Source organism: Hypanus sabinus, chromosome 29 (genome assembly GCF_030144855.1).
Source record: "Hypanus sabinus isolate sHypSab1 chromosome 29, sHypSab1.hap1, whole genome shotgun sequence".
Lineage (NCBI taxonomy): Eukaryota > Metazoa > Chordata > Chondrichthyes > Myliobatiformes > Dasyatidae > Hypanus > Hypanus sabinus.
In genome coordinates, this window is record NC_082734.1 from 16,388,897 (window position 1) to 16,410,664 (window position 21,768).

Here is a 21,768-nt window from a genome sequence, read left to right on the forward strand (position 1 = left end):
TGCTGCGGCTCCCTGTGGCTTTGGGAAATAATTGGTCAGTATTTAATTAAAATGTATTTTATGTTAGTTTGTTAGCTTTTGAAATGTAATTCTAAATTTGAAGATTATGGTGATCTTGTACAATCTAAGTGTGGCGACACATTTCCTCACAATTAGCCAGCATTCCGGCTAAGGGAGATAGCCTACGGGGGTTTGTGAGTACGCGTCTTTTGCAGCATCTGCGTCCATGGGGGCTGGGTTGAGGGAGGCTTAAAAGCAAGGCTGTTTAGTTCGAATAAAGTTACCTTTGACTGCAGTCTTTATTTTAGCGCTGCGTGTAGCGCTACACCGCTACAACGTGTTTTTTATCGCTATTAATATACATCACCACTGCCAATGCCTGACACCCGCCAGTGCGCGCTTTCTTTTAATTCTTCGATCCAAGGTAGGCTACCTATGTAGTAACCTTCAACCCAATGTCTTTTTTTCGGAGTTCAAAATGTTTTTGTTGCATGCAGAAATGTAATTTTGTTTTCTCTGCAGGAGTTCATCAATTTCAAAAATACAACACATTATAGTTTGTTTATACATAGCATAAAGGCAAAAAAACCCTGTTGTATGCAGTGTTATTTCATTTTGTGGCTCCCAGTGTTTTCTTTTCTGTGGGAAATGGGTCCATATTGGCTCTTTTAGTGGTAAACGTTGCCGATCCCTGTCCTAGAGGAACACAGCATACTAAGCAACATCTGCATCGGCATCAGCTTGACCTGCTGAGTTCCTCCAGTAGGTTGTGTTTTTGCTCCAGATTTAATCATCTGGAACTTTCTATTGTTCTTTCAGTAGTAATGGATTACCTAAAATAATAAATGTGTGCTGCTATAGACGTTGCCTTATTTTCGGTCAATGTTGCAGTTGCAAACTTTTCCATTAAAAATTCCTGTGTTAATGCTTATAGTAGAAATTGCCTGTGTAAACTTGTCACTATGCTCATGATATGCTGCCAGGTCTGCCCCTCCCGACTGCTTTAATTGTGCCGGAGAGAACCTCTAAGTGATTCAAGTTGTTTACAGTAGTTGACTCCATAATTTTTGTTCTTTAATTGTAAATAAAATCAACATTTCTATTTGTGAAGAATGTGTAATTTTAAAATGGCGATGAATAGTGCTTAACCTCCTTTGAACCTTAAATGATCTCTTCTCCGTTATGTGTAGCGCCAATGGAGGTTAAACTATGCTGAGTAAATTTGTTTCCTTCTCAGTCTGTGGAGATTAGGGATTTGATCCTGACTCCAGTGATTTGAGGGTGACACTACAGCGAAGTACTTGTGGTATTGTCATGGATGTTAACTTTCAAACAAGGTGTTAAATCGAGATCCTTTCTGCCTTCAGGGACCTGGTGCTGCTGTTTGAAAAGAAGGATTTCCCTTACTGTCTGGATAATAACCCCAACAAATATCCTAAAGCAGAAAGTGATCAGTGTGCTGTTTGCTTATGTTTGTTGCGTGCATATCGGCTGCAGTGTTTCCTATAATATGACAGACTGTACTTCAACACAACATTGACTGTGCTGTGGGGTGTGCCGAGTTGTAAATGCATGACAGAAATGCGAATTGTATTCCTTCATGAACATCTATGTTGCCTTTGCAGGATGAGCGGTTACGCGATCCCACACAGAAACTGAAGGAAGCAGTAGCAAACGCCATGCCAGCACAGTTGGTAAAATACCAGGAAGAACTGCAAGCACACACAAAGGCCCGGTCTGCCAAGTATGTGTATCCTTACACCTTTCTCCAAGTGTTTTCTCCCAAGTGCTGCTCAAAACTTCCAAGTACTAGGCTGTAACATTTCGAGGGTTTTATGGAACTGGAGGAAGTTAATGTGCATGAAAACTAGGATGAAGATTTCAGAATGGAATTGTTGCTGGGCAGGGAGCCAGTGTAAGTTAACGGGGTGAAATGTGAACAGAACTTTTACAACATAGAATGATGATGTTCACCACCCTCTCGTGTGTTAGCTTGAGATGTTCAAATCAGAATGGTTACTCAGTCAGCAGTAATCCCCTCCACCCTGTGTTCTTCAGTGACTAAGACAACCTGCAGGAAACATCAGTGTCCTCTTCCAGTGAGGCTGTAATCGCACTCAGTTGTCTCTGGTGGGCAAACCATATAATTTATATTTCCAGCACTCAGGTCACTGAGCTTCACATCAAACAATTATCGAGAGATTGAAAGAAAAATGCTGAGGATGTTCTTGGGGGGTTTGGAGGGCTGACTCCAAACCCACCAACTGACTCACGCCTGCACAGAAAGGAGGAGTGTCCCAGGTGGCACTAAGAGTCTCAGGTCTCTCCATCAGGAACATATAGAAACCCAGTAAAAATGTGGAAAGGAGCCCCATTCCTCCTGTGCTACTCGCTCACCCATCTGCCTGTGTCAGGCACTGATGACAGGCTATAAATCTCAAGTAGATCTCCTCAGCCGCCACAGAACTGAATTGGAAGCAATTCATCCTCAGTCCTCAGCGATTGTCTTGAGAAGAAAAAGAAGATGATGATGATGATGGAACTTGATTCTAGGCTTATGAAGGATGGGCAATCAAGCAGGAGGACACGGGTAGGCAGTGGTTTCAGCAGCACGTGGGTCCAGGCAGGGACGGAGTCCTGTAACATTGTGGAAGTGGAAGACTCATGAAAAATTAGCTGACCGCAACTGTCAATGCAGCAGGTCATCGCCATTAATCTGATTTCTGGACTGAGAAAATCACTTAGAGTTTGCACCCCTAATGTTGGAGAGCTTTCGTTGGTGAGGAATGTGTTATGTGGGACCACTTCAAAGTTCAAAGTAACTTTATTGTCACCATATACTACCCTAAGATTAATTTTCTTGGAAGCATTCACAGTAGGACAAAGAAATACAATAGAATCAATGAAAAACTACACACGCAGACTGACGAACAACCAGTGTGCAAAAGAAGACAGATCACACAAATACAATCAATCAATCAATCAATCAATCAATCAATAAATAAATAAATAAATAATGCCAAGGGCGTGAGTTGTGGAATCAGTTCAGTGTTGAGGTGAGTGAACCATGCTGGTTCAGGAGATTGATAGCTAAATGGTAATAACTCCCTGAACCTGGCGGTGTGGGAACTAAAGGCTCCTGTACCTCCTTCCCGATGGTAGCAGTAAAAAGAGAGCATGGCCTAGGTGGTGGAGGTCTTTAATGATGGATGCTGCTTTCCTGCTTCAGTGCTCATTCAAAGTAAATTTATTATCAAAGTACATATATGTCACCATATACAACCCTGAGATTCATTTTCTTGTGCGCAAACTCATGAAATCTATAGAATAGTAACTATAAGAGAATCTTTGAGCAACTGCCCAACTAGGCTGTTCCACCGGAGTGCGGAAGACAACAAACTGCAAATGCAAAAAGAGAAAACAATAATTTAAATAAATAAGCAATAAATATAGAGAACGTGAAATGAGTCCTTATAGATGTACTCAATCGTGCGAAGGGCTTTTCCTGTGGTGGACTGGGCTGTATCCACCACTTTATACAGTTTTTTCTACTCTTGGACGTTAGTGCTTCCATGCCAGGCCATAATGCAATCTGTCAGGATACTCTTCACTGAGCATCTGTAGAGTCGTGTCGAAGTTTTAAATCGCCTGCTGAATCTGCATAGACTTGACACTGAAAGAATTAAGGAGATGAAATTGATTTTCAGATGCAGAGAAAGGAAGAAATGTAGGCAAGAACAAAAGAGCAAGTTTTTTTTTGTTTTTGTCTTTACTTCTCCCAGCCCTGAAACATTAACTGCTTCTGCATTTTCTGTCCTAGTTAAGTACTTCTCAGTGAGGTCTGAACAAGGTTGTGTCAAAATGAAGCAGCAAGTTATTGTTCCTAAGGCCACTTGATATAGAAGACAGTAGCTTTTAGCAGTTTGTGTATCTACAGCCCTAAATCCCTTTGCTTCTGATTTATTGCAGATTGTTTGAGTGCGACCATTAAACTGTCCTGGTTTATTCTCTGGTGTTGAGCTGAAGTACATGGAGGCAGTATGCATTTGTTTCTCATTTGGCAACCATTTTTTTTTTGGTCAGGTTGCATCATGCCCTCTGAAAAGAGTAAGTGTTGGAAAGACTCAGCAGGTCAGACAGCTCCTGTGGAAAGGAAAATAATAATGACCTAAAACAATAACTCTGATTTTCTTTACACATATGCTGTCTGACGCATGAATGCTTCCAATATTTTTCTGTTTTTACAGTGCTATGCAAAAGTCTTAAGACACCCATATATATAGCTAGTGTGCCTAATACTTTTGCAAAGTGCCTCATTTGTCAATGTGGAGCGGAGAGTGAGTTTGCAAATCTGGCAGGAGCAAAGACTGTTGGGAATGGTGATGGTCTTAGCACCGCGGGAGGGGTGTGAGACAGGTGGTAGAGAAGGAGTGCCATGATCAGGGGATTGGCGCTTTGCAGACAATTCCCAGCCCTGAGACACCAGGCAAAGTCATTTGATTCCAAACAATTGGTTTATTGATCATTACAGAATGTCTCTCTTGTCACTCCCTCCCCTTTCCTTTCCCCTTTTTCCAACCATGGTTCCCCTCTCCCTGCCCCCTTCCCACTCTCAGTCCATAATAGAGACCCATATCAGAATCATGATGATCATCACTCACATGTGTTATGAAATATGTTTTTGGTGGCAGATGTACAGTGCAATACATAAAATTACTACAGTACTGTGCAAAGATCTTAGCTATAGTCTTAGCTATACATAAGTGCTTAAGAATTTTGTACAGTACTGTATTTCTCATTTCTAGTTTCTGTAGGTTTTGTGTCTTTCATGTACTGACTGTACATTCCCATTCTTAGACGTGTCATTGGTTAGGGTGGTGCCTGTACCTGTGTGAATACTGCAGATGAACAGCTCTCTTTAAATGCAAGTTCAGTAGGGGAATAGTTCCCAGCTGTCTGTGATATACTTGTTTTTTTTTTCCTCAGGATAGCATCTGAAGAGGATCGAGAAAAAAATGGATCTGAAGAGGAAGATGACGATAAGCCAGGCCGAAGGGTATCAGGACCAAGGAAAAAGTTTCTTTGGAACGATTATGTCAGGTAAGAGTTCTATGAGCTGAGGGGTGCTTTTACACTTTTGGTGTTGATAATTATGATTATCACAGAGCATTGAGGAACCAAAAGCAATGTTAATAATTTTATAGTTATTCAAAGACTGAAAGTCAGACTAAACAAGCATTGAAACTTTCAAAACCAATAGCACTGTATTAATGTGGAGAAGGTTTGATTCTTTGATTTCCAATGTAATTATTGTTTTATTTCTGATCTCTTTATCTTACTTGGGAGCATAAGAGTAGAGTTGGGTATTTTGTATCAACTTTGTTTGCCCATCCTTGTCCCATAAACCACCTAACAAACAAATATCTGTCTCAGTAATTAAACTTCAACAATTCCCAATAACTTCACCCTTTTGAGTGGCGAAAAATGCAGGTAGAACTTTCATCGTTCAAGTGAGACTTTAATCTTGAAGAAGCAGTGATGGCCAATATTAATCCATCAACTTACATCACCATAGAAGAATATTTAGTTTTTCTTAATCTAAATTCAAAGATCATTTCCAAAATAATTTTCTTAATCTTCCTTGAATAAACAATAATTCTGTCTTTCTGAAATGGCCATATTTTGTAAGATACATGAGATTAGATGCTTCCATTTTTTCCAAATGCCATTCTCTCAGTTTTGCCTCTTCTAGCCTGGTCTCCTTATTCCAATTTTGCCAATTCAACAAAACACTTTTATTATTTCCTGAGGTGAATCTAAAGTGTTGTTTGTTTTGTTGTATCTCCTTTGTTGTAGCTGTTTCCTCTCATTTTGTCTCTATTCCTTGGTTAGTTTTTAATACCTGCACTAAATTCTGTGTTTGCAATGCCCTTCAGCTGAATGAATTTTATTATTGACTCTCAATTGTTGAAGAGGCTGACAGACCAGAGTTTGACCTTGACGCTGTACTGTTGCACCAGCTTCTCGTTTCCCCAAATATCGATTTAAAGGTAGTTAAATAAAAAGAAAAGGATTGAACTAGATTAGTGATGCGATTCATAGCTTGTATTGGTTCCTCTTATGACCAAGGTCACAGAGCAGTCAGTACACGTGCTTCAGTAAACAGCAGATAGTTTGTTTAAGATACTGATTAAGTTGTTCTGCTATTTTCTCCATAAAATATACTTATCTATGCTAAATTTTAAACATATGACATAAGGCATTTCATCCTATGATCTACACGCTGTGTTAGAAGATAATTTGATTCAAATCTTTCCTTCTGCATTGTCAGTAATTATACAAAGCCAAGTACATGGCAGGATACTTAATGTCCTGATTTACAGCTGATAACAGAAGTGACAAAAAACAGAATTGAGATTATATTAGTCAGATTATTCTTTTTAGGTTGGCCTTATCGACATTGTTTCAAAAATATACTATCTAAGTAAATTTCCTTACTCTATAGTTTTGTTTCCTCAGTCGTACAGCACGTATACAGGCCCACCCCATCTCTGAAGCCCATTAAACTCCCATCCATTCTAATCCTCTTTACCAGTGTTTTGTCCATGGCCTTATATTTCTTAGTGATAAATTGCACCTGATAGTGCTTTTTCACATTTAAGTTTCTACTGTTGTAAATTCTTTTTTCCACATAATTAAAATTGGCTATAAATTTATTCTTTTTATAGCTTCCCACCAATGATAATAAAGTCTCTCAACATGTAGTTAAACTATTCTGCAACCAGCTTACTTCACAAGCTTTAATTCAAATATAAATATTAAGAGAAATATTATATTTTAGAAAGGGTCAGAATAAATAAGTCTGAACTTGCATATCCACTTGCCAGAAGGACTTGCTGTGACATTGGTTGTGGATTTTCATGTACAGTACTGTGCAAAAGTCTTAGGCGTGCGTGTGCGCACGCACACACCGTTCGTTCCTCATAGACCTGAACAGAAGTTCAGTATATTTGCATCAGTTCCTATTTTTGTTCCATTTGATGCAATGAATTCATCTGAATGGACCAGAGAAAAACTGACACGTTGCATAACTCAGGCACTTTGTGTTTCATGTCGAAAAGCTGCAGCCACAGCCAGTGAAAGAAAATATCTGGAGCGTAAAATGCTTCCTGTTATTGAGGTTCTAGTTATTAGAACTACTCTCTGTCTTAGCAGCTGAAGTACCTACTGGATGAACTGGAAATACAATTCTAGAAACAATGTCCAGTGAGAAAGCACACTACCTGTGGTGCCCCCCCCCTCCCTTCGCCCATACTCCCCTCCATTCACCTTAAAATCATGACCTCTCATATCAGCTATTTCCACCCTGGGGAAAAGGTACTGGCTACTCACTCTTATCACCTTATACACCTCTATCTAAAGTCACCTCTCATCTTCCTTCATTCCAAAGAGCTCACTCAACCTTACCTCAGAGGGATCAGACAAATCTGGTAAGTCTCCTCTGCATCCTCTAAAGCTTCCACATCCTATAGTGTGACCAGGACTGAACATAATACTCCAAGGGTGGCCTAACCAGAGTTTTATAAAGCTACAACATTACCTTGAGGCTCTTGAACTTAATCCCCCAACTAATGAAGGCCAACACACCAGACACCTTCTTAACTACCCTATCAACTTTTCCGGCAACTTTTAAGGATCTGTGGATGTGGATCCCAAGATCCTCCATGCTGCTAGAACCCTATACTCTGCCTTTAAGTTTGACCTTCCAAAATGTATCACCTCACACTATTCTGGACTGAACTGCATCTGCCATTTCTTAGCCCAGTTGTGCGTCCTATCAATGTCCTGTTATAAAGTACAACATTCTTCTGTACTATCCTCAACGCCACCAAACTTCCTGTCATCTGCAAACTTACTAACCCTCCTCATCTATCATTTATAAGTCACAAAGAGCAGGGATCCTGGAACAGATCCCTTGTTGAACACCACTGGTCACCGACCTCCAGGCAGAATGCACTCCATCTAGTACCACCCTTTGCCTTCTGTGGGCAAACCAATTCTGAATCCACTCAGCCAAGTTTCCCTAGATCCCATGCATCCTGACGATGAATGAGCCTACCATGGAGAATTTTGTTGAATGCCTTAATAAGATCCATATATACCACATCTACTATTCTGCCTTCATCTATTTGTTTTATTACTTCCTCAAAGAATTCAGTCAGGCTTGTGAGGCACGACCTGCCCTTCACAAAGCCATGCTGACTATCTCCGTACAGAATATGCTTCTCCAAGTGCTCTTAAATCTTGTCTCTATTCTGACTGACTGATCTATAGTTCCCAGGATATCCCTATTACAATTCTGGCACAGGCAGTAATTCAGAGTTTACTATACTTGATTTACTGTTTTCTTAGCTAACTGCCTAGCTCTCTGTATTTGCTCTTCAGGACCTTATCCCCTTACCCTACCCTATGTCATTAGTATCAATGCATACCATGACCTCTGGCTGCACGTCATCCTCCTTAAGAATGCTGTGGACCAGATCTGAGACCTCTCCGACCCTGGGACCTGGGAGGCAATTTGCCATCCAGGAGTCTCTTTTCACTCAAAGTACGAAAAAGTATCTTTAAGAATGCCCGTAATCATACTCCACAGGACATATGATTCAAGATATGTCACTACTGAATATATTAACATAATTATCTTGAACCTTTCGCTGTGATGTAATTCCATTTTATGGTGACATGTGGAGGTCTTTCTTTAGACCTGGCTTACTCTATCCAGCATACAGTCAGTTCTTATCATCGGAGGGGGCCACAATATCTAGCTTTGGCACGTTTGTACAAATTGAGTGTCAAGAATGTTGTTGGTGGATTTTGTACTTTGACACTAAGTTTCTTTGTTTCTGAACCAAATTTTTTTTCATGCTCAAGTCCTCTTCCAAAGCCAACTCAAGTCTAGATTGAGGGTCCAGAACATCCCATCCAGTCTGTTCTTCCTTTCAGTGCATGAACCTTTACAACAACTTCAATTTCCAGTGATTCCCAGTTTTACGGTAGATAATCAATCCATTTCATCTTTGGGCCCGGCTGATCGTTAAGTATCCGCAGCCCTCTAGGAAATACAGAATTGTCAGTGTATTTGAACCTCACTTCTGAGTCATCCCTTCAAATGACCCTTGTATCATTCTGCTGGTCACTCCATGCTACCTTGAAAATGAACCGAGTGCTCATTTTTTTTCTGTCTGTTGTAAGGTCATAACTGGAGATGTTCGCTGCACAGTGTTCCATTCCACTTGCATCTGCCCAGCAAATGAAACAGTTCATTGCGACATGCGACAACGTCCAGACTTGGACTGATAGGTGGCAAGTAACTTTGTGCCATTAAAGTGTAGGCAATAGCCATCTCCAACAAAGGAGAAGCTATCCACGTCCTTGATGCTGAATAGCATTATCAAGCCTCCTAGCATCAATACCCTGGGGGTTACCATTCACCGGAAACTCAAATATTTCAGCCATATTGTGGCTGGTCCAGGGCTGGGTATCTTACCTTTCATTTGCCTCCTGACACCCAAATGCCTTTCCACTGTTTATGAACCACAAGCCTGGAGTTTGATGACATTTTCTCTACAGCTTTAGATGTGTACAGCTCCAGTAATACTGAAGAAGCTCATTACCTTAGAGGCAAAACATCTACTTGATTGGCATTGTCTTCCTCTGCTTTGACCATTTAATATCTTCACTATAGTTCAAAGTAAATTTATTATCATATATGTCACCATATACAAACCTGAGATTAATTTTCTTGTGTGCATATTCAATAAATTCATAATAGAATAATAACCACAATAGAATCAATGAAAGACTGCATCGTTGGGTGTTCATCAGTATGCAAAAGACACAAACTGCCACTACAAAAATAAAGAAATAATAATTAACTAATTAAACAATAAATATCGAGAACATGAGATGAAGAGTCCATGAAAGTTGCGGGAACATTTCAATGATTTAGTGAAGGTGAGAGAAATTGTCCCCTTTGGTCCCAAGATCCTGATGGTTAAGTGGAAATAACTATTCCTGAACCTGGTGGGGTGAGTCCTTATGCTCCTGTAGCACCTTCCTGATGGCAACAGCAAGAGGAGAACATGTCCTGGGTGGTGGGGGTCTCTGATGCTGCCTTTCTGCAACAGTGTTTTATGTAGATGTGCTCTGTAGTGGGGAGGGTTTTACCAATGAAGAAACGGGCTGTATCCACTACTTTTTTTTAGGATTTTCCATTCAATGTCATTGGTACTTCCATACCAGGTTGTGGTGCAGCCAGTCAATATGCTATCTACCACTCCTAAGGAAGTGGAGGCACTGCTGAACTTTCTTCGTGATTGTACTTAACTTTGGTTTCCTCCTCCTGAAATTAAGAAAGTTAACTTTCTTGATTCCCATTGGTGCACTGTTTGTATAGTGTATACCATCTACAAAATGCACTGTAGTTCTTCACTGGGACCGCACCTCTCAACCATGTGATCTTACTACCAAAGGAAGTTGAACAAGGAAACACTACCACCTAGAGGTTCCCTTCAAAGTTGCACGCCATCACAATTTAGAAGTGCATTCGCTGTGCTTTCATTGTCACTGGGTCTAAATCTGGTAACTCCTATTGTTGGCGAGCCTTTACCACAAAGTATCACACCTGTGTGGTATTCAACTTCCTTGAACTGTTCATGGAGGTTGATAACTATACCACTTTCTCAAGGGACATTAGAGATGGGCAATAAATGCTGGCCTTGCCAGTGATGCCCACACCTGTATAACAAATTTTAAGAAGTCTATGAGAAGTAAGAGGCTCTGATGGAGGATCTTTGTATCTTCGTCGGTGAAGTACTAGAAGAATGGGGAATGCTGCTGTCCCCTTGTTCAAACAGGGTAGTGGAGATGAGCCTGGAAGCTACATGTTCCTTGCTTCGCTGGTAGGAAAGTTATTGAAGAGGATTCTGAGAAGCAGGATTTATCTTCACCTGAAAGGGCAGAGACTGAAGGACGAAGTCATCATGGCTTCCTGCCGGGAGATCATGTCCTCCTAAGTTGAGTGAGTTTTTTAAGGAGGTAATTAAGAAATTTGATGAAGACAGGATGTGGTTTACATGGACTTCGGTAACGTTTCTGACAAGGCCTCTTTTGCTAGTCCAGTCTAGAAGGTGAGGTACAAGGCATTCGAGGTGTGTTGGCAAACAGAATCCAAAGTTGGCTTTGTGAAAGGAAGCAGAGGGTAGTGGCGGATAAGATGATTTTGTTGACTGAAAATCTATAACAAGTGGTGTACTGAAGAGATCAGTGCTGGGACTTCCATTGTTTGTAGTATACTGTACATAAATGACTCAGATGAGAATATTGTTGATATGATAAGTATGATGATGACAGGAAAATTAGCAAAGTCATCAGCAGTGAAGAAGGTTATCTAAAGTGTAGCAGGACAAAGGTCAGCTGGAAAGTTGGGTGGAGCAATGGCAGATGGAATTCAAAACAGACAAGTGAGAGGTGATGCTGTTTGGGAAGTTATTCTGGTATTGCACATACATTGAATGGCAGGGATCTTAGGAGAGTGGAAGTACAGACGGACCTTAGAGTAAAGGTTCATATCTCATTGGAAGTGGCAACACAGGATGATAGGGAGGTGACAAATGCATCTGGTATACTTGCCTTTGTGGCTGAGGCATTGAATGTAAGAGCTGAGCCTCATGTTGGAGCTATATAAAAACACTGGTTAGACCTACACTTAGAATATTGGTTCATAAGATATAGGAGCAGAAGTAGGCCGTTCAGCCCATTGAGTCTGTTCCGCCATTCATTCATGGGCTGATCCAATTATTCCAATCATCCCCACTCTCCTGCCTTCACCCCATACCCATTGATGCCCTGGCTAATCAAAAACCTAGCAGTGTGCAGTGTGGTTTCTGGTTCCATACTGCACAAAGCATATTATTAACAATAGAGAGAGTGCAGAAGAGATTGACTGAATGTTGCCTGGGATGGTAGGGTGTAGTTCTGAGGAAACATTGGATAGCCTGGGTTTATTTGACCAATCTTGATTTCTCATGAGAAGATGAACGTCTAGCTGGTGGAGCATACTATGAGAAGTTAAGGTAAAGGGAAAAGAGACTACAAACAGTGACGAAAACTACCCATATTTTAACAACAATCTCTTTACTATTACTTAATCAGGGATTTGCTGTGTAATCTGGTGAAGATAAAGCTGGGATGTTACGAACTGGAGCAAAACAAATCACAGTCACCAGAGGATTATCTGAAAGCTTTTATGGAAACGGAGGTGAAACCTATCTGGCCTAAAGGTTGGATGCAGTCACGGTAAGATGTGCTGCTTTTTCTCACTTTATTGATCTTCATTAAGCAAAGTCAAATAATCTAAACAGTGAATGATCTCTGAGAATTACTGAGTCACTGAGCACGTCTTTCATTAGTGATTGTTTTTCATTAGTCTGTTTCCTGTACCCTCCCTACTTCTGGTGTGCCCTTTCCTGTGAAGGTGAAATGGCTATACAGAAGCTAAGTAATTTCAGGAGCCATCGTTTATTTGCTTGGGAAACTGGATTATCATTTCTGTAAGCCAGTAGTTCTATTGGTTGAACCCACAAAGTTTAAGTATAAAGAGGACCATTCTCCAACTCAGTGATTGGTTTGGCTGCCATGCTATCTATACAAAAACATCGTCTGCATTTCCTTTTGGTTTTTGCACTTGCTCACGGACACTGCAAGTTGGATGGGGAATCCTGCCTTTAATAAACTGCCCAAGTATCACAAAAAAGCACAAGGGGAGATAGGAGCGCAATATCAGATGTTTCTTCTTCCCTTCTGCTTCTTACATCCACATGATAGGATAAAGGTTATCATCGAGGAAATGCACACATCGGCCCAACTAATAAAATTGCCAAGGATAATGAGGAATCATCTTCCACAAAGTAATGGGATGGGCCGGAGCTGAGAAAGACAGAGCTGCAGTGTCTGTGACTAGAGACTCTCTCTCCTCTAGTCTATAACCTGGAATGAGCAGATTGTCTTATGAGGGACTGGATAGACTTGTAGCTCATTATATCTGCTGGAGTTTGGCAAAATGTGAGGGAACTTAGTAAATTGGTGTATTATTGTCACGTGTCAAGATCATTTCATTACAACAGTGCACTGAGGTAGTATAATGTAAAACTATAGCAGGACACAGAATAAAGAGTTATATTTACAGAGAATGCACTGCAGGCAGGCGGTATTAATGCAAGCACACAAAACGTAAACGTTGAGGTCAAGAGTCCATCTTATTGTACTGGGGACCATTCAGTAGTCTTATAACAGTGGGATAGAATCTGTCCTTGAGCTTGCCTTTTGGGCTTATAACGTTTGTCTGAAGGCAGGGAAAAGCCAGGGAAAGTCAGGTTACTGACAGAGCTTGCTCTTCTCAAGAAAGATCTGTTTATGTGTACCGTACCTCGATCAAAGCAACTTTCAGAGGATTTTAGAAGAATTGTAGAGATGTATAAAGCTGGAAAAGGCTACATAAGCATTTATAAAGACCTGAGTGTTCATCAGTCCTCAGTAAAAGAGATTGTCTACAAAGGGAGGAAATTGACTACTGTTGCTACTGTCCCTAGGGAGTGGGCATACTCCAAAGATCACATCAAGAGCACAATGTGAAATGCTGAAGGAGGTGACAAAGAACCCAAGGGTAACAGCAAAAGACCTGCAGAAATCTCTAGAATGTGCTAAAGTCTCTGTTCATGTGTCCACTAAAAGAAAAACACCGAACAAGAATGGTGTTCATGGAAAGACATTGCTCTTTAAAAAAAAACATTGCTGCACATCTCAAGTTTGCAAAATGCCATCTGGATGTTCTACAATGCTTCTGGGACAATGCTGTGTTTGCAGATAAGACTTTTTGGCAGAAATGTTTGAAGGAAAAAGGGCACTGCACACCAACACCAAACAAAACCTAATCCCAACTGTGAAGCATGGTTAAAAGAGCATCATGGTTTGGGGTTGCTTTGCTGCCTCAGGGCCTGGGCAGCTTGCAATCTTTGAGGGAAAAATGAATTTCAAAATTGTAACAAGACTTTTTACAGGAGAATGTCAAGGTAGCAGTCCGTCACCTGAAGCTTAATAGAAGTTGGATGATGCAATAAAACAATGATCTGAAGCACACAAGAGTAATTCAACAACAGAATGAAGAAGGATCAACAACAGAAGGAAGAAAACTCTTGTTTTGGAACGGCCAAGTCAGAGTCCAGACCTTAACCCAATTGAGATGCTGTGGCATGTCCTGTAGAGGGCTGTTCATGCATAGTATGCCATAAATATTGATGAACTGGATCAGTTTTATAAGGAGGAATTGTCTAAAATTCCTCCTCGCTGATGAGCACCTAGAGGAAACACTTGGTGGAGGTTATTTCTGCTAAAGGAGGTTCTGCCCATTATTAAATATAAGGGTTCACATACTTTTTCCTGCCACAACTGTGAACTATGTGTTCAATAAAGACATAAAAAGTACAATTGTGTGTTATTAGTTTAAGCAGATTGTGTTTGTCTTTTATTGTGACTTAAATGAAGATCAGACCGCATTTTATGAGTAATTAATGCAGAAAACCAGGTAATTGCAAAGGGTCAGAAACTTTTCCTTGCAACTGTGCTTCCCTACATAATATTCCCTCTGCTATTTCTTTGCCCATTCACTTAATCTATCGAAGTCTTTCTGCAGGCTGCTGCTTCCTCTTCTCTACCTGCTCCTTCAGCTATGTTATATCATTCTCAAAACTGCTCTTTGGACCTGGTCGTGGACCCTGATATGACTCATGTGTTTTGTTGCAGGATGCTTCTGAAAGAGAGCAAGAAAGTGCATAATCATCTGACAGCCACACCGTGAGTAGAAACCATCCGTTTTTATTGTTCATTGTTTTCGCTCCTCCCACAGAGACCCAGACTCCATCTTAGAACATGTTTTGCACTCTCCTGGAGTCTTCCTGAGCCAGTCTCTCTTAATGGGTCAAGATTGATCTTGGCTGTTTAACTATAAAGTTAATCTTTGTAGAAAGGTGGGGAATTGTTTCATGCATCTGCGTTTTATTGTGTCTGTGTGCCTCTGCATGTGTTCATGTAGCCAAATAAATGATTGTTAATGTTTCTTTCATTCTCAGATGGCGATTCAGATTCAGTTTATTGTCATTTATAAACCACAAATACAATGCAGTTAAAAAATGAGACAATGTTCTCCAGAATGATATCACGAAAAAGCACAAAACAGACCACACAAGAAAAACCACATAACGTTTGGTAATCCCCAATCCAGAGTCCGGAGAGGCTGCTGCATATCGATATCGCGCTACCATCTTAGCACGTTCCCTGGAAAGGAACTACAAACCCATCAGACAAAACTAAAGCTACAAGACCTACACAAAACCATATAGTTATAGTAAACATATAGTTTGAATTGTGTAATACATTTTGATTTACAACATTATTTATAAAATACTGTATAGGTCGTTGCAGTCAAGTTCCTTTCCTCACTGTCTTTCCTTCCTTAGAGCCAAGAAGAAGGTGATACTGGCACCGAAACCAAAAGTTAAGGTAAGTCCTTCTATTTCCTGTTCCTTTTGCTTCCTTCCTCAAGCTTACAAGTGATTTATTCAACTAGCTAACAGCAACAATGTGCAGTGACAAGTTTACGTTTAGTAATTTTAGCTGGATTGCAAAGTGGGTGTCTAAAACTGAGGTAGGAATAATCTCTCTCCCAGTGATTACTTTCCAGGACGCCTTGTTTCTCCATGTTCTGGTTTTCCAACACTTCTGCAAAATTATGTATTTTTATTTATTTAGAAATACAGCACGGACAGGTCCTTCTGATCCAACGCTGCCTAGTGACCCACTTATTTTAACTCTTAGCCTAAACACAGGCCAATCTACAATGACCTATTAACCGCCGTTGGACTCTGGGAGGAAACCCACACAGTCACAGGGAGAGTGTACAAACGGCACTGGAATTGAACTCCAAACTCCGTCATCCTGAGCTGTAATGTCATCGTGCTAACTGCTCTGCTCTCAGCAAACTTCTCTCCTAACCCTCCTTTATCTCTTTGGTTGTGTTGCTCTCCACTGATCTCCAACCCTACCCCACTGGCCTTGTCCCCTGCTCCAATTCTTGCCGGACTTCATTCCCTACTTTTCTCCTCCATTTTCACTAACATTTCATGCCCAGTCTCCACCCTCTCCAACCCTCAACAGTCACCGCTTGCCCTCACCACCACCACATGGCACCTGTCAGAATTAGGTTTATTGTCACCGACAGATGTCGTGAACTTTGTTGTTTTGCAATATTTCAGTACAGTGCAATACATTAAAATGTTACTGTAAGAAATTTATATAAAAAAATAAATAAAAAGTGCAAAAAGAGAACAAAAGAATGAGTTTGTGGACTGTTCAGAAATCTGACAGCAGAGGGGAAACAGCTAGGCCTGAAATGTTGAATGAGTGTCCTCAGGCTCCTTTACCTTCTCCCTGATTGTAGTAATGAGAAGAGGGCATGTCCTGGGTGGTGAGGGTCGTTAGTGATGGACTTAGCTGTCAAGTTCAGGCAGTCAGCTCAAGTGGAGTTTCTTTTCATATGCACAAATATATGTTGAGGTCCTGCTACAATGAAGGACTTGGTTGTGTAAAGTAAAACCAAAAATTAGTGCAAACCAGAACACAGTCGGATAGTGCAAGAGGTGATCCGTTGCTGAGGTGGGATTAGGACTGTGCAGGTTGGTAAGAACCCAGTGCTTTGTAGGAAAGTACCTGTTCCTGAACCTGGTGGTATGGGACCTAAACCCCCTGCCCACAAAGCAGTGAGAAGAAGGCATGACACAGATGGAGGAGATCTTTGATGATAGATGGCATCGCCTTGGGGCAGGACCTCATGTAGATAGTGTCAATGGTGGAGACCTCGAAGTTTGTAATTGGGATAGTTAAGAACATCAAGTAATTGCCCTTGTGTCTCCCCCCCCCCCCCCCTTCCAACATTCCCCATTCCTGCTTCCTTTTCTCACCTTATCTCCTTACCTGCCCATCACCTCCCTCTGGTGCTCCTCCCACTTCCCTTTCTTCTGTGGTCCTCTAGCCTTATCTATCAGATTCATCCTTTTCCAGCCCCCCATTATATCTTTCATCTGCCACCTTGTACTTCTTCCTCCTTTTTCCCCCACCTTCCTACTCTGACTCCTCCCCTTCCTTTCCCATCCTGATGCAGAGTCTCGGCCCAAAACAACTGTTTTACTCTTTTCCATAAATGCAACCTGGCCTGCTAAGTTCCTCCAGCATTTTGAGTGTGTTAGTTAAAAGGTGTCCCAGAAGAGGTTATTGTGAAATTCGGGTGGGAGTTAAGGTTATCTGACAACTCTTACAGTTGCTAACACGTCACATTTTTGTGCTTTTTTTTCCCATTTAAATAGGATTCAAGCCCAAAGAAAGAACAGAAGCTTTCTGCGCCTGCCGATGCTGGGCTGAAAGGGCTGCCAATGGGCAATGTCACATCGATCAATATCTCGAGTTCCAGTTGTGCCCCAAATCAAGACACTATTTACTTAGATGATTCTCTGGATGAGCATCTAACCATTAAACCCCCTTCCTTAGAATCTGTGTCAGATGCATTGTCCGTCTTCAATAGCACACCCAAGACTACCAGAATTGTAAATAATTCTGTCCCAGGCACACCGCGGCCACAGCCTATGATGAAAGAGGATAAGAAGGTTGTGGTCAAGGCCACACCTTTGACAGTTTCTCCAAAAGAAGCCGCATCATCCCCAAAACTTGCCACCTCATCCCCAAAACTTGCCACCTCATCCCCAAAACTTGCCACCTCATCCCCAAAAGAAGCCACGTCCTCTCCCAAAGTGACCACGCCCTCTCCGAAGGTGACAACACCATCGCCGAAGGTGACCACGCCCTCTCCAAAAGCGTCCACGCTTTCCCCCGTCCCTTTGACCTTCAGCCATTTGTTTGGTCACAGTTCAAGCAGCAAGAAGTCCCAGGATGCAGGTCGGCCAGGAATGAGCAGCCTGATAGCTGGCTACACAGCTCCTTCGCCACAGGCACCCAAGGCTCCGTCTGTGGCCTGCGCAGCCAAACAGCAGCAGTCTGGCGCGCAGAGGCAGAGCCAGTCGCAAGCCCAAATCAACAAGCAGCCCCCCCAGTCCAGCGTGCATCACAACAGCCTGGCGTCTCCCTCGCACGTTATCAGCAAGGTTCACCAGAACCCTGTGGTGAAGCTGAACACCTGTCCGCAGCACCTGCTCTCGAGTCACTTATCGCAGGTGTCGGAGAAGCCAGCTGCCTACCAGACGTCGTTTGCCCCCTCAGCCACCAGCAGCACCCACGCCCCCCACAGTTTGACCTCTCGAACCAGCGTCAGCCCATCTACCTCTGGCAGTTACTCGCCGAAAGCCACGGTACCCGTCAGCACCTCAGTGCAAGGCTTCAAGCCTCCGTTTACCATGGCTGGCCCTCTCAAGACTGCCACCACCGCCAGCACAGGGAGCCAGAGTGTGTCGGTGGGGACGGGCAATCCGGGCGGGGGCTCCGCCAGCAGGCAGGGCAGTGCCAAGCTCTCCAGCAGGCCGTCGCCTACCAGCTCGGCCGTTGGTCAACAGCAGTCAGCGTCCCTTGTGAAAAAAACCTCAGTGCCTCAGAAACTGGCCAGCCCTTCTGGTACCGCCACGCCCTGCAAAGCCGCCGCGGCTGCCACTGTCAGCCGCAGCAGCTTGAGCGTGAGTGGGGCGCCTGCCAAGAGCAGCGGAGCAGCGGGGAGGAGCGGTGGCGCCGGATCAGCAGGTCCCAGCACCACCAGCCGCAGCACCGTCAGCCCCAGCACCTCTGTCAGCAGGACCGGGTCTGTGAGCAATTCGGCCGCTAACAGGGGCAGCCCGACCGGAGCTGGCACAAGGACTAATGTGAGTGGGGGGAGCGGAAGTGGTGCTCAGGTTGCTATAAAAATGCTGCCCTCCCTTCACAGACCTTCCTCTGCCTCAGGATCATCAGCTGGTATCCAGGTAATGACCCTCAGCATCGTGATTCCCCGCCTTCCTGTCTTTTAGATGATGTTTTGTTGCGAAAGCAGGTTCTTCCCGAGCAGGTTGGAATACATTACAGGAGGAACTTCAATCAGTTGCAACGAGCTCTGCTCCCTACCCCCACCCCTTGCCTCCTCTCTCTTCCCCACCTTCATCCTTCCACCAACTTAGGCAACATCCACACTACACCGGATAAATCCGTAACCAAAGCTTTTTCTTTTCGTTTTTACCCTCCGTACACACTAAAATGGTGTTTTCATCCCCCTAAAATGGAGATTTTCAGAAACACTCTCCAGAGAGTGTAATTTTGAAAACACCGCTTGGCCAGAGCAGTGTAGACGGGGTAACCAGAGAAATCTAAAAACGCTGTCATGACATGCCGGAACAGATGGTGATGGCAGCGCGCCATTTAATTGTTTTCTTGAGCACAACCTAACAATTTCAGAACAGACGGCAACGAGACTGAAGCCAGAAGAGTTAGAACAGTACTCACCAAATACTTTGACCCATAACTTACTGAATAAATAAGTATACTCACTTTGCCCTGTTTTCTGTCCTTGATCGTATGAAGATGGTTTACCTATTTATGCAAGTACTTCTCTGACAATAGATGTGTAACAGCCTAATGTAACATTGTATGGAAATACAAGATAACACTGATACAGACATGTTTTACACATTTAACAAGGAGCTTTATTAATGCAACAGAGTTCGTCAGTTTTTCAATGTTCGTCGTCAGCCGGGTCATACTGTCCTTGAACTCCCTGTCAGTTGCCTCCATACGCTCCAGTATTTGTTTTTTTTAGTTTTAAGTCCTCCTGCGCGAGAGCCAACAGCTGTCCATTGTTTAAGTTTTTCTAGTCTGTAACTGAACAAACGTACACCAAGTCTTTCACGGCGAAACTCAACACCAAACATATCGCTTGTTTTTGGTAGATGTGTCCTGCGCATGCACAGTAGGAGGAGATTCACTGAAATATCCATTTTAATGTGGACAGAGATATTTTTTTAAATGCCTAGTGTGGACGCCTATAGTTTTTACGCAGAACCGGCGTTTTCAAAATTATCTGGTCTAGTGTGGATGTAGCCTTAATTAAGCTCATCACCCCTACTGGGCCATAGGCTGCTGATAAAAGGTTGCCTCAATCCTCTGACCTGGGGCTTTGGACCATTCATGGTGGAGCCTGCTGCCAGAACTACCCAAATAATCTTTAAGTTTATATTCTGTTAGGGTAACGTCCAACCTGATGGCATGGACACTGATTTCTCAAACTTCTGCTAATGATACCCCATCCCTGTTTCCCTCTCTCACCCATTCTCACCTGCCCATTGCCTCACTCTGGTGTTCCTCCCCTTCCCTTTTCTTCCATGATCTTTTGTCCTCTCCTATCAGATTCTCCCTTCTCCAGCCCTTTATCTCTTTCACCAATCAACTTCCCAGCTCTTTATTTCACCTATCACCTACCACCTTGTACTTCTTCCTCACCTCCCCCCTACCAGTCCTGAAGAAGGGGTCTCAACCCAAAACATTGACTGTTGCCTCTTTTTCATAGACACTGCCTGGCCTGCTGAGTTCCTCTAACATTTTGCATGTTTATCTTTTTGTTCTCCTTTCAAACAATCGACTGGCTTACTGCTCCAATGGCTGAAAGTTGAGTTCAGCAGTGTGTGTGATTAGTTTGTGCTTGGCTGATGTCTACTATTCAAATGGGGTCAGTGCTTAGCAATTGATGAGCAGGAGCTGCTATCCTCGTAGCAGGCTGTCATTTTACCCAGTCAGTAAATGAACTTGGTTAGCAAGGAGATGTTTGGTTCATGATACCTTTATTTCCTTTATGCATTCATTTCTTTTTGCCTCCCTTTCCAGGCGACTGCTGGATCAACATTGTTGGCAAACACGTCACCTCTGACTCTCATGCCATCCCCCCTGAATGTAACAAATCTCAATGCGACATCTGCATCCTTGAACACGGCGGCAGCATTCAGCATGTTGGGCAGCCTGGTTCCTGTTTCCCTTCCCTTCCAGCTGCCACTCAACCTGCTGAGCTTTGCACCAGAAGCCACCGTCTCCACCACCGCGCCTACTGGATCTACCTCAGTTACGTTCCAGCACAACTTTACACAGAGTAAGTGTTAAAGATAAACAAGGTAGCTTTAATTTGTCACATGTGCATCGAAGCATGCAGTGAAATGCATTGTTTGCGTCTCAAACGTGCCGGGGGTAGCCTGCTAATGTCAGCATGTTTCCAGCAGCAACATGGCATGCCCACGACTCACTGGCCCTAACTTATACGTCTTTTTTGAATGTGCAAAGAAACGGGAGCACATGGAGGAAACCCACGTGGTCACTGACACTGGCAGGAGTTGAACCCTGATCGCTGGTACTGTGTGACTAGGGGTTGTGGGCAGTCGTTTACCAGATCACAGCCATGTCAGTTTTTGAGGATGAGCAGATCGGCATTGCACTTAATGCTGAGATCAGGTCATCCCATGGAAGTGGTGAAACACTCCTTGTACTCTGTTATAAGTTGAATTCATACCTGTAATTGGACTTTATTTTTGGTTCAGGTTGTTCTTGAAAGCACGTTGCTGAGCATGGAAAGCAGCAGTTGCCTTGCATTTTTGTGCCCATTGTTTGGACCGATGCCTTGCCACTATTTGGTTCTTGCTTTGGAGT

At 42.8% G+C, this 21,768-nt stretch overlaps 1 protein-coding gene across 2 annotated transcripts in view; it reads left to right on the plus strand.

Moving 5' to 3' along the window:
• Positions 1-21,768, plus strand: part of LOC132383050 (ubinuclein-2-like) — a 64,037-nt gene that overhangs the window by 25,794 nt on the left and 16,475 nt on the right. The window contains exons 9-15 of one of the 2 annotated variants that reach the window (XM_059953770.1): positions 1,626-1,744; positions 4,987-5,100; positions 12,214-12,357; positions 14,860-14,910; positions 15,573-15,615; positions 17,475-18,971; positions 20,959-21,217. In XM_059953770.1, coding sequence (XP_059809753.1) covers positions 1,626-1,744; positions 4,987-5,100; positions 12,214-12,357; positions 14,860-14,910; positions 15,573-15,615; positions 17,475-18,971; positions 20,959-21,217 — 2,227 coding nt within the window. Of the gene's footprint in view, positions 1-1,625; positions 1,745-4,986; positions 5,101-12,213; positions 12,358-14,859; positions 14,911-15,572; positions 15,616-17,474; positions 19,071-20,958; positions 21,218-21,768 lie in introns of both variants that reach the window. The other variant, XM_059953769.1, reaches the window with a different exon arrangement.